This window comes from Paralichthys olivaceus, chromosome 19 (assembly GCF_024713975.1).
Source record: "Paralichthys olivaceus isolate ysfri-2021 chromosome 19, ASM2471397v2, whole genome shotgun sequence".
Taxonomy (NCBI): Eukaryota; Metazoa; Chordata; class Actinopteri; order Pleuronectiformes; family Paralichthyidae; genus Paralichthys; species Paralichthys olivaceus.
The window spans coordinates 15,721,136-15,734,109 of record NC_091111.1 but is presented as its reverse complement, the minus strand read 5'-3'; the positions used below and the strand labels follow the sequence as shown (position 1 = coordinate 15,734,109).

The 12,974-nt window shown below is 43.3% G+C and overlaps 2 protein-coding genes across 2 annotated transcripts; one reads left to right on the top strand and one right to left on the bottom strand.

Annotated features, from left to right (window-relative positions):
* LOC109642704 (potassium voltage-gated channel subfamily S member 3) lies at positions 1 to 4,453 on the bottom strand. Its single transcript, XM_020107597.2, has 2 exons — positions 4,311 to 4,453; positions 1 to 3,715 (listed from the first exon to the last, which is right to left on the bottom strand). Exon 2 carries the CDS (start codon positions 3,709 to 3,711, stop codon positions 2,212 to 2,214), a length of 1,500 nt encoding a protein of 499 aa, XP_019963156.1. The 5' UTR covers positions 3,712 to 3,715; positions 4,311 to 4,453; the 3' UTR covers positions 1 to 2,211.
* A 2,189-nt stretch (positions 4,454 to 6,642) lies between these two features.
* LOC109642703 (uncharacterized) lies at positions 6,643 to 12,750 on the top strand. Its single transcript, XM_020107595.2, has 21 exons — positions 6,643 to 6,793; positions 6,882 to 6,940; positions 7,016 to 7,102; positions 7,190 to 7,311; positions 7,411 to 7,551; positions 7,708 to 7,803; positions 7,880 to 8,050; positions 8,410 to 8,512; positions 8,615 to 8,835; positions 9,324 to 9,480; positions 9,555 to 9,766; positions 9,845 to 9,959; positions 10,250 to 10,449; positions 10,542 to 10,656; positions 10,735 to 10,904; positions 10,983 to 11,077; positions 11,488 to 11,618; positions 11,971 to 12,160; positions 12,244 to 12,385; positions 12,469 to 12,559; positions 12,644 to 12,750. The coding sequence occupies exons 1-21, from the start codon at positions 6,771 to 6,773 to the stop codon at positions 12,712 to 12,714; spliced, it is 2,712 nt and encodes a 903-aa protein (XP_019963154.2). The 5' UTR covers positions 6,643 to 6,770; the 3' UTR covers positions 12,715 to 12,750.
* Positions 12,751 to 12,974: the final 224 nt, after the last annotated feature.

Sequence of the window (12,974 nt, the reverse complement as noted above, 5' to 3'; positions counted from 1 at the left end):
CTTTTTACTTTATTAGATTCTTCTTTTAGATGTTGAAGGAGTTCCATTAGAGCATTAGACAAAGTGTAAGTATAACAGTAATGGTCATTACATCCATTATCATTTATCACTTAATTTATTTCGTATTGCAGTGTTTCACAACCTTTTTGCCTTGTAAGCGTTTAAAGTTAAGATGGGTCAATGAGGTACGTCACACACTTACATAATTATGAATAACACAACATGATTTCTTGCTCACCATCTGGTGACCCCTCATATTTTCCTTTGGACGGAAATTTTGCAAAACATAAAATCACTGCTTGTCTGTGCCAGTTTTCTGACATTGTCATTGCAAGTGTGGATAAAGTAATTCGCTAATCACTTACTGCATGATGCTCATCTGAACTCTGAACTTATTTAATATTATTAACTTATCGTAATTCAGGTTCCTCCGCGGTTAGTTTGTACATGACCTGTTGTAAAGTAATGATTGTGCATCTGTACTTTATGGACTGTATAAAGGTGGACGACATAACACTGAAGCCAGTGCGTCTTCATTGCGCCCTGCAAGAATAGGCCATAAACTCTGCCTCCTCCATGTTAGCAGATGGGACATGGACCAAACTAAAAAGTAAAATACATTTTTCTCAGAGATGGTTTCTGTTTCTGACGTTGCGACTATAAAAAGTGAAGCCTAAGTCTTGCAAATGCTTTCTGCCGGTTGGCTGCAGTATTGGTCATAAACCCCGCCTCCCCAATGTTGGTGGATGGGACATGGATGGTATTAAATAGTCAAAAGACATGTCAAATTCATTTTGGGTACTTCTCATTTTCCAGTTTTACTTGGTTATTTGATGCGATACTAATGGGGTGAAACGTCATGATTGACAGCTGATACTGGTTAGCGATTGGTCGAGAGCATACAGTGGTGGGGCGTTGCTACTGCGGCTCCAACGCTTGATCACTACTACGCAGACTCTGGCTCCAAATTATCTCATTGGTGCAAGATGGCAGCGTTTGTATCCAGGATATTTTGGCTTAATTTCTGGATCTTTACCCACAATCTATGATCCATACAGGAACCTCAACTCCTCACTTATATCAATTTACTGTGATCTTTGGTCACTTGCCAGTAGATAAGGAACCATCTGAGCTTTAAATCCAATATAAATGGTTCACGTAACATTTCATCTTTTGTTTACAAATGAAGGTGATGTTAACTTTGCGTGAGGATGCTTCTGACCAACTGCATGAGCACCTTTGAGACCCCTGCAGAGAAGTGATTGTTTTTTTACATCTCTGGCTCTAGTGGGACAGCAGTTCATCCAACCACAGATGATAACATGAGGCAGGAAATCAATGCTTTCAGAGAGGAGAGAAAAGACTGAATAAGAAATGAAAGTTTTCTCTACAGCTGCATTCGACCACAAAAGAAAAGACATTCTTAATGGTTTCCATAATTTCAGTCAGTGTGGAATCCTGCACATCTTGTACATGCGGTTAAAGATGAATGCAACAAACCTGAATATAAATTGTATTAGTGTATTACTTGTATTAGTATTACCAAATTCTGTATGCCCTTAGAAAAATAACAGGCATCTTGCTTCTGATTCACTGAGTTTTATTTCATGCCAACACAGCTGTCCATAACAATAACCTGGCATTTCAAATCATATTCCACTGACCTGGCCTCTCTTCACTAGCATCAATGATGTTGCATAACTCTACAAAACTATTTACATTACTCTCTGATTAAAAAAAACGCATTTACTTCAGTTCATGCAGGCTGAATATCATCGGCCAACTCAGAGATCTCTAACACCATTTTTAAACATCAAACTGTTGTTGTGATCCTAGAGTTTTATATTTGCTCTGAACTTTCAGCGAGCAGACAGATCGATACAGGACATTACTTTGAAAAACATTAACATTATGGCCTTCTACATGCATCATTGCTGTTTTCTCAAGCAGAAAATGGGATTCCAAACCTCAGAGCAAGATTCAGATAAATCCCCTTAGATTTCCCAGTTTTAGCAAGGCTGTATATTTCATGAGTTATCACCTGGTTCAAAAAAAAGGAAAAGCAAAATCATGGCCGTGACAAATCTCTGTCAAATTACAGGAGGAAGACAATGTAGGAAGACAGGGTCAGTGATGGAGGGCTCTGCCCTGAGAGGCACGGAGTGACTAGAAGTCATAAAGGGAGCGACACTCACTAAAATAGCAGGGATCTCATTTTATTGCCTCATTTTCACAAGTGTCATTATCATACACCTCGATGTCCTGGAGACTGGAGGCATCTGTGTCATCCCCTGTGCTGCTCACACTGTTCCTAAAGGTGATACCTCCAATGAAGGGATACACGCTGCCTGTGAACAGGTCTCTGATGTTATAATTAGGGAGTTCTGGGTCTTGTCTCTCAGGCTTAGTGATACCTTGTCCCTCCATGGCTTTATTTCTTTGATAGTACTTTGAAAACTTATTGAAGATGATAGTGATGGGCAGAGCCACCACCAACAAGCCACAGATGATACACAAGGTCGCCACTATCTTCCCTGGAAACGTCACTGGGCAGGTGTCACCATAACCAACTGTGGTCATGGTGATCGTCGCCCACCACCAGCCTGAGGGGATGGTCCCCAAATCTGTAGACTCCTCTTCCTTCTCCGCAAAGTAGATCAGGGCAGAGAATATGGAGATGCCCACGGAGAGGAAGAGAAGAAGAAGACCCACCTCGTTGTAGCTGTGTCGGACTGTGGCACCCAAAGCTCGCAACCCAATGGAGTGACGAGCCAGTTTGAGGATTCGGAGAATCCTCATGAGACGCAGAACCTGCACCACTTTCCCAACATTCTCTAAGTCCTCATTCTCCTCCGCGGCCTCCTCATCCGCTGTCTCCAGGGCTAAAGTGGCATAAAATGGCAAAATGGAAGCGACGTCTATGATGTTTAAGGGGTTTCCGAGGAACTTCCTGCAAGAGGGTGCAACAATCAGCCTGATGATGAACTCTGTGGAAAAGCAGACAATGCAGATAACCTCCAGGATGGAGAGGACAGGATCCTCGATGGGCTTATCGTTGTCGTCCACACGCTGGAACTCAGGCATGCTGTGGACACACATGGCAACAATAGAGGTCAAGACCACGCTAAGGGAGGCCACGGCAATGATTTTAGAGGCTCTGGAATGACCGGGATCCTCCAGCCTGAGCCAAATGTAGCTCCTCAGTTCTGCACACCAGGCACCTTTGAACTTCTCCAGGTCTTTATCGAGAGCAGAGAGTTCCTCGAAGGACGAGTGGCAGCTTGGCTGCTGCATGTCGTCACTCCTGATGTCCCAGTCCCTGTCTTCGATGTAGTCTTTCCTCTCGTGGTACCAGTTGTTACAGCAGGGGCTCAGGTAGAGCTCCTGGATGCCCCAGTACTCGATCTCCTGGCTGAAGGAGAAAACGCACACCTCTTCCATCATGTGTATACGTCCCGTTTGGTAGAAGTTGAGCACACAGAGAAAGACCCGGGGATTCCTGTCGAAGTAGTACTCCTTCTCGGCTGGGATGTAGTCGTCGCACAACTCCAGGATTGCCGCCTCGTTCTGACAGCAGAGGAGACGCGCTAGGCGTGTGTGAGGGAAGCGTAGCAGCATGCTGGGATCCACTTCATGTCGTACTCCTCCCACGTTGAGGTGGACCTGGTCCTCCTCGTTTCCACGCCGGTGGAGGATTTGCCCATACCCCATCGTCCTGATGATACGCACAGAAACATTACGAGAATAAATGAAGTCTGTAAATATTAGTCTATCTAGTTTAATTTCAAGCAAACGCCCCACAAGCATCTGAGGATCTCAGGGCTGTGAGCGGCACATTTATGTGGACGGATGCCCATTGAGTGCCCACTGTTTGTGGAACACATTAGTCCTCTGAAGAGAAAAGAAAATCAATACAGCAAACACAGGAAATGGCTTGTGCGGGAGTGACTGAAGAGGCGTGAGGTACTGTCACTTCTTTCAGAGCTCAACAGCAGGATTATCACCAGAGGAATCAAATTACCAAGTGGACAAGACTAACTCAGAGGAAATGGGAGGCAACAAGTTGAAACTGACCCCTCACATCACTCCAGGGACTGTTTCTCCAGCATGTGCACAATTCTGTATTGTTCTGTGGTCATTGTCTTATCTCTTCTGCCTGAGATCACCATGCGTGGTTGCATGCACACTGATTGTACGGACCTTTGCATATAAAAACTATGCCATTTTTCCCACCAAACCCTATTTCTTATTCAAATCTGCTACTTTTAATGTCACTGAAGTTAAATGCAGAAGGATAAGCTGCATCGTACCTGAACCTGGAGCCGTTCTTTCCATGAAAATAACTTTTATCCAGCTGTTTTAGTTTTGCACAAAAATATGTGAAGCCGCCACACAGCAGGTCAGTGGAGGAGGGAGAGACGGAGCGGTGCTGCAGCTTCAGGACGAGGAGAGAGACTGGAGGAGTGACGGAGGTTTGTTCCCTTATACAAGGAACAGGGAGGGGCCAGAGAGGAGGAAGAGAGGGAGCAGAGAAAGAGAGGGAGGAGGAGAGAGGAGAGGAAAAGAGAGAGGAGAGAGAAGAGGAAGGAAGGACAGGAGAGGAAAAGAGAGAGGAGAGAGAAGAGGAAGGGAGGGAGGGAGAGGAGAGGAAGAAAGGAGTGAAGAGGAGAGCAGGAGAGAAAAGGGAGGGAGGAGAGGAAGAAAAGGAGGAGAGGAGAGGAAGACATGTAGTAACACCTTGCTGTATTATTACTCTTTATCATGAGCCTATAACCAGTGGTGGGATGTATTAAAGTACTACATCTACTTACTTTTTACTTTTACTCTACTGCATACAGAATGTCAACAAATATCTGTACTTTCCGCCTCACTTTACTTTTACAATCCACTTTGTTACATGTTCACATTGGGTGGGTTTTTTTTGACAGTGGTGGATCTAGGATTTTTCTAAATCAGGGGCCAAAAATGGGGCCCCAGTTTACACTGTGGGGGCCAAATATATGTCCAACAACCTTTGCACAGTTCCTGATACTGTAAAGCCATTTTCAGACATGACCGCTGGAGAATGTCCGCAGAATTGGGGCTGGATCTTCTGCAGAGGTGTGTTCATCATTTTATGCAGCGTTCAGGCGTTTTCAACCGATCTTTCATTTTGAGATATTTGTCGTTTGAACCCCTGGTTTGTCAATTAAAATCAGGGTTTTACATTGTAAAAGCTGCACTTGGCTCGTGTTTGAGTGAAAGTACTGCGACTAAAGGCTGCTGACCACAGCTCGGAGGAGAGAGGGAGGGTAAAGTGAAGTAAAATCACACACTGACATTTCACTCCTCTGCCAAACCAGGCAGCAACACAGTGATCTGGCAGCAAAAGCCAAATAACAGCATAGCTCCACTGTGAGCTGTGGAGAGAGCAGCTGCAGACACTGTGTTTAAACTGCCTGACAATTTGTAATGTGGTCTATGTGATGTCACCTCAGTGTCCTGGCCGAGGGTTTTTAGTACCTTCAATAAAACACATGCTCAGTATCTCCCAGATGCTGTTTACAACATGAAATGTGTTCTTCTTCCCCTGAAGGTTTGTTAGTGAGAAAGAAATCTGGAATGGCACTGGGTAGAGCGCAAGCCTGGATAAGATTATTAATTTACTGCACACACACAAATAACAGCCTCCCAAAAATGACAGATTCTCTTCAACAAGATCCATAAATTATTCTCTCTGAGAAATCAATGAAAATATTTTAAAGAATCTTGCAAACGTGAAAGTCCTGGATCAGACCCCTGATCCACATCCACACCAATGGGTCCTTTCTTGCGTCATATTTTCACAACTTATAAAAGTTCGTTCTACAGAGACTTGAATATGTGTCGTGATAAGTTATCCAGACCTTTAATATTCATAAAATATGTTTATGTGCTTTGAGGGAATTTTGCAGTGTAAGAGACTTATTTTTGGTTTTATTTGGAAGATGGATGATGTCTTAAGCAGCAGCAGAACTGAATCCGAGCCGTCCTTGTAAAAAATAAGAATATTATAATCTCCCTGCACGTCACAGTGGCCACATATCATTACTCTTCAGGATGTTTCTCTGGACCAATGAGTCTAAACCTTGTCTCGGCTCGTAAAACCATCGTTGTGTCTTCTCTTTCTGTCTCTAAGAAAGTCATCGTGTCCTCAGAGATATTCTGTAGCTTCCTACACTTGTTTTCTATTTAGCTTCTTAACTCAACCTTGGACCAACACAAACTGCAGGGGACTGAGTGGAAGAAAATAAAACTAAATTTACAAATTATTTAATATGCCTTTTATTTTTCATGATTTAATTTATTTAGCTTTTAAAGATGTATCATTATTATTCATTTATTTATTTCTCACTGTTTTATTGTGATGTATTTTTATTTGATGTGTACACGTGTATACTTGTGTGTATATTTCTTGTATATTATATTATATATTTTATTCTTCAGTTCCTCTCTGTGTTTCTATACTTCCACATTGTGGCTGTTTGTTAAGAAACAAAATAAACCAAATCAGCAAAAAAGACTTAAACTATGTGTGTAAATAGAGGACGACAAAGATATATTTCAAAAGTATGAATGCAGTCGACACCACCCGTCCTCACAATTACCTCCATCAGCCTGTGATAGGATCCACCTGTGCTGAACAGGGACCACCCTCTCCGGCCTGCAGAGTTTATTTCCACAGTAAACCTCATTCAAGTCTGCAGAAAAACCCTGAGCGCTGTGGTTACGAGTGCTCCACCTCTACTGCCATGGCTTGTTTATACGGACTGGGGTTTGTAGTTTTTGTTTCTTGTCAAAAATGTCCCTTGTTCACGGCTTCAGATTTGATTCAGAGCTGACAATGACTCGATGTCTTTCAGGTGGTTTGTTCTCCTGATAGCTGCTGTAAACATAGAAGCTCAAAAGAAACCACCCATGAGTGAGTTGTTTGTTTAGTTGAATCAATGCATTTCCTTTTTAAAACTCTACTGAATGCAAACTTGTTTTATCCCAGATATCAGCTCTCAATGTCTGGGGAACATCATGCGTGTGGATGTTGGTCCACTTGGAGGGAAACTTCTTGAAGTCGCTGCTGTCATGAGTAAGTTGAGTTTTCTGAATTTATTCAACTTTTAAACTATCTCTTTGTAAACTTCTCTCTTTCTTCCCCCCACCTTCCTCTCCTCAGATAACTCTACCATCCTCCTTACACAAAGTTTGGCATCTCAGTGTGGCTTCAGCATGAAGATTGACCAGCGGGGGAATGCTGTGATTTACGCCTCCCTTCAAAACTGCTTTGCTCAGAATGTGGTAAAGAAAAACCGGAGATGTTGTGTTTTTGTCGAGCAGCAGCCCCGAATGTGTCAATTGGTTTTGAGTTGTTTTTCTTCCTGTGTGTTTTTTTTCCAGGGCGACGCATTCACGACAACGTTAAACCTTCGCCTGCATGGGAACCGGATGGCCGAGGACGAGCTGCACCAGGTGGCTGAAACCTGCCGCTACGCCACCTGGAGCTCCAGGGAAATCGTGTGTGACCCTAACTACATGGAGGCAAGTGAATGCTGCAGGACTCTCAGGGGTCACGTTCCAGTCTATATGATAAGTAGCTTTATGACCCGTAGTAGCATCAAGGCTATTACATTTGATGCCACTGTAAAAAAAGAAAAAGTGATTGACTGATCATTTAAAAAGTGGCTCCCTCTCTAGGTGTCTGTGAAAAGGGCGGCTCCAGAAGATTATGCTCTGCCTGCACAGCCTCTCCCAGGGGTCGATGCAAAGTTAGATCCTCGACGGGGTGCAGAGGTTAGATCAGCTACTTTTGTTTATATCCTGGAACATTTTTTTTCTTCAGTATTTAATGACTTTACTTCACACACAGAAAAAGCCCACGGATGCCGGGTTCAGGATCAGGTCTCTCGTGTTCCTCACTCCTGAGGAGAAGGTCATGACGGTGGCCGAGGCCCAGAGAAGCGGTTACGGGATCACGAGCACTCCGTCCAGGCTGGTGCTGCGAAGCCCGCGCACTGCGCCCGAAACGTACACCCAGAATGTGAGTGGAGCGCAGACCACTAAATTACATAAACAAGGTTTGACGTCTCGGCCCCTCCGGAAAGTTCTGGTTAAATTTCTCACAGTGCACCCGATGATTTATTTCTCTCACCCACTGAATTTAGATTACACAATAGGACCAAACTGCCTTTTAAATCACTTATTTTGTCTTACATCCAACTGGCACAGTTAAACACACGGGTAGACTTCATTTTATAAATGGTCCCAGTAGTCGTGAATCACTCACATTCTCAGGAAATGGATTTTCCTCTTTTCCAGCTTTTGTTTGTCAATATTCTACAATTCTTTTTAAAGCATTGAATCGACTAAACAAAGCATTTACATATTTTCACCCCGCAGGTAGCCGGCGTGCCGATGACGGTGCTCCAGACCTCCACCATCTTTCAGAAGAAGTGGCTGGTGACTCAGATCAATGCAGCAGCTGCCTGTCCGACCGTGGAGGGTAAAGAAAGGAGGACTTGACCTTATGACCTCAGGGACCCTGGGATCTAAAATCTATTGGATGTTTTTCCTTTTTTGACGTCTGTGCACTTTTTGTATTCAGGCAGCGTTTACTTCACTCCCAACACGATCACCTGGTTCCTGCCCCGGCACATCGACCCGCTGGTTTCCGCCGGGCAGTTCAAACTGTCGGAGGTGCACGTGGGCGTCGACGGCCAGAGACTGGACGCCACTGAGATGTCTGCCAGACGATACTCTCTCTCCGTCAATGACATTCACGTCGTCCTCGAAATTCCTGTTGGTGCCGTCGGTGGCTACTTTAAGGTCAGTGGCACTGAAAACTGTTTTGTTTATATTGTTTTCATGCATAATGTCAAACGTCGATGAGTTCAAGAGACGATATGAGTTCATATAAACCTGACCCAGGGTGCTGGATAGGCACTTTTTATATAGTTATTTAATCTCACACATTTATTAATCTGTGTTTCTTTACTTTCCAGGGTTTTGAGAAATTAGAAAAAAAGTATAAATCTCCAATTTATGATTGTTTGCACCCCAGACGGATCGAGTAATTAAATTATATTTTATTTAATATTTTCAAGATTAATAACATCAGATTGTATGAACTTATTTTTCCACCCTTCAAATCACAAAATGCTTTAATTTTCAATCTAATTTCTTAATTCCTCCACACAATGCTTTTCTGCCTCCAATTAACTTTCTATGGCTTCTATAGTTTTTTGGGTTTTTTAATGGGACATAATGACATTCAATTTGAATTTAATTCACCTTTTAAACATCTCTATTGGCAGAGTCGCATTCAGGATGATCAATACCTCACTTATTACACAATTGAGCCGATGCTGGAGCTGCTCTGGACGGAGGAAACCACTCACGAGGACACCAGATACAAAGTCCTGTTTCCCATCGCCACGCCGTTACTGTCTCAACCAGCACAAGTTATTGACAGTGAGTTTTTAAGATGATGGAGTTTTGATAAATAAATCCAACCTGCCCTCATTCCTTGTGTTGCTCCCTCACAGACACCGTTCCGGAGGAGCGGATCTTCAAGGTGCTGATCGGCCCTTTAGGCTCCGATGTGGCTCTCGTGAACGTCACCTTCCCCTCGGAGGTTTTGTCCGTCGCAGACTGCAGCGCCAGGGGCTTCAACGTCCTGGAGCACACGTCCCCCAACAGCAGCTTGAAGGTCTTCACCCTCGACGTGCCCTTCACGGATCCTGTCGTACAACAAACGGTATGAGCTTCAACCTCAACTTGGAAAATACGAATATTATTTTTGATGTCTTTTGGTTAATAATCTTTTCCCCAACAGAAAGAAATGGGGACGACAGTTTACTCTCTTCAGCTGATCCTGGGCCTGCTGGTGCTGCCGGAGTTTGCGTCATTTTCTCGCGCCGCTAATCTGGAGGCCACATTAGTCGACATAGGTCTGTTCTCTTAATGGATTTAAGAGCTAAACATCTATAAATATATTGTCAACCTGTGCTCTATATGGCATATAATATATATGAATAATACAAACATACCAACTCTACACCTACATACTCAAAATTAAATAGAAACAAATTAGCATTGTTATTTAAAGCAAAAAGAGAGGAAGTTAAACTTCTGGAACAATAAATATGAAGTGACCAAATAAAGAAACACTTCCCTCTTCATCTCTGTACCTGGTGAACAACATGCGTTCTTCTATAAAGTCAGTTTTTTCCTCCTCTAGTTGCTCCCTCTGTCTCTGGTGGATGTGATCATGAAAACTTCTATGTGCTCGTGCAGTACGGAACTCAGGGCTTCAACTTTCAGACCATCGTGGGGAAGCAGACGTTGACCCCCAGCCTGGCTCAGCTGTACGGGTTCATGGAGAACAACACACACTTCAGTTTGGCCCTGCCGTTCTCAGCCGCTGACGCCGCGTTTGAGGTCAGAGCTGAATCAAGTAATGATTATCCTCGACATAATGCCCTAGCTTTAAAATGTTTTTGTTCTTGTGCCGTCTGACACCAACGCCTCAGGCTGTGGAGTCGTCGTCCATCAGGAGCAGAGTGGACGTGACCCTGAAGAACCCAGAAACCAACAAGAACATTCAGGAGTTCTCTTTAGCCTGCGATTTCCCCTCAACCCTGACTGGTTTGTTTCAGAGAAAACACATTTTGTTCATTGCCAAAAGTCAAACACACAGTAACAGTTCTCCTCGTCCTCCACCAGCGTGTTTTCCTAACGGAACCATGACGGCTCTGGCTGTGAAACTGGAGTCGGTTCCCAATCTGAAGCCCAGTGAGCTCACCCTCTCGGACCCCAGCTGTGGTCCCTCCTACAGCGACGACCGCCACGCGTACTTCGTCTTCACTGGGAACTCATGTGGGACGACTAGGAAGGTACAGAACACTGTTGTACATTGTTTTACATGAAGATCTACCTGCAGATTTAAGTTTCTCTTCCTTTTTTACTTTTAGTTTTTTTCCAACGTGATGCTGTATGAAAATGAGATCTCTCTGCCGGAGGAACTTCAAACTACACAGGATTCAAAAACTGAAGAGCCTGAATATGAGTGAGTGTCAGAAAGTTACCGAATGCTAAAATACTTTTTTATTTTATTTTTTTTCATTTGCCGCATTTCTTATTTAATATCTGAGTTTTTTTCTTAACTTTGTTCTGAGGAAACAAGATGCAGCTGATACATTTTTGTAGAGCAAATAGTGTAGAAACTAATCGGCAGAATATTTTAAAATCAAAAATAGCAGGTGCAGCCCTGATGGCACAATCCTCTTAATCTATGAAGAGTTTCTTCTCAATGAAATACGACATGAATCACAGATTAATGCCAGACCAATCATTTCCCAAAACTGAATTACGTCTCAAGACTCGTTTTGTGTTCTAATGAGGATCTTAAATCAGTTTTGCCACTGCTGACTACAAGTTTTTCCTCACAAGTCGATCACATGGTTGTCGTTCCTCCAGGTTAAAGATTTCTTGTTACTACGACATCAACACAATGCGAGCTGTGGCCTTCCTCACCAGACCTCGCCAGAGTGAGCCATACGCTGAAAACGCAAAGGGCGAGCTGCAGGTCGCAATGAGACTCGCTTTGGGTGAGAAGTTCTGAACTCACTCACACTGGCTTTACATCATTAACTTTTTTTCTTTACCCTCCTAACTTGTGGCAAAAGAGACATGATCAGATTTGAACCAACTCAGAACAATAGATGTGGTCGTTTCTGTCTTTAGGAGAGTTGTAAAGTATGAATTGGATCTTTCAAAATTAGTAGTCTGACATTGTCCTGCAATCGTTCACTGATCCTGATTGTGTTCGTCATGTAATTCCAGCTCAGAGTCATTGACGCGTCTTGAAATCAAATCATCTTCGAGCTTTGTCAGCACGTTGAACTATGAAGACATTGTCTTAAACCCTCAGAATAACATGTTCGTTCCCTCCTCACTCAGACGACTCCTACAGCTCGTTCCACAGAGCCGAGGACTACCCCATTGCCAAGTACTTACAACAGCCGCTGTATTTTGAGATCGAGCTGATGAGGTCCGCAAATCCCCAAGTGTCCCTGGAGCTGGAGAACTGCTGGGCGACGCTGAATGACAACAGGATGTCCAAACCCAGATGGAACCTCATCATCGACGGGTGACCGAACCTGGACGCTAGTGTCGCCTGTTATAAATGACAGGAAAAGGTGAAAATTAAATTGAAAATCTTTTCTCTTCCAGCTGTGCTAACCCAGTAGACCCATACCAGGTGGTCTTCCATCCTGTGTGGGTGGACGCCAGAGTTCCGTATCCATCTCACTTGAAACGCTTCGAGGTCCAGATGTTTGCCTTCGCTGAAGATCAAGATAACTTGAGTCGTCAGGTAGTCGACACTATACACTCTGTTCTCTCACGCTTCACATATAGTTAAATGATGACACAAACATGTATGTTCGTACCCTGCAGCTCTTTGTCCACTGTGACGTGGCCATCTGTGATGCCAGGAATGGTGGAGCTTGTAACAGGCAGTGTTCAAACCAGGACAACAGGATAAAAGGTAAACTGTAATCTGGTATCATGGTACAAAATGTTATTTGTTTGAATTCAATATATTTAAAAATGTCTTTCTTTTCCTCTGCAGGTCAAAGACGAGCAGTTTCAGACGCACACAGTTTCAAACACGTGTCATCGGGACCCATAAATATAAACTAACACAATCCTAATAAAAGTGTTTTTTACAAGAGTTTACACTGTTTTCTATTGTCATTCTTTAAGTGAACTGATTTTCATTATGGAATCTTGTTAAATAATTATCAGCTTGTTTTATTGGTTATTTTTCTGTAGTTAGAACTTTATTGTCAACTGGCAATGGAATTAATATTTGTTGTGATTAAAATGGGTAAAACAAAGATGGATTAAAGTCTCCACTTCCCCTGTTGTAAAGAAAATGAAGCTGAAATGTGCAGCTGTTG

What these genes read in the sequence shown, in the direction of transcription:
- LOC109642704 (XM_020107597.2), bottom strand. Translation starts at nt 3,711, where the DNA reads ATGGGGTATGGGCAAATCCTCCACCGGCGTGGAAACGAGGAGGACCAG.
- LOC109642703 (XM_020107595.2), top strand. Translation starts at nt 6,771, where the DNA reads ATGGCTTGTTTATACGGACTGGG. An exon ending in CCGCTGACGCCGCGTTTGAG is followed by an intron (nt 10,450 to 10,541) that starts GTCAGAGCTGAA and finishes CCAACGCCTCAG; the next exon opens with GCTGTGGAGTCGTCGTCCAT. An exon ending in CATGTGGGACGACTAGGAAG is followed by an intron (nt 10,905 to 10,982) that starts GTACAGAACACT and finishes TTTTACTTTTAG; the next exon opens with TTTTTTTCCAACGTGATGCT.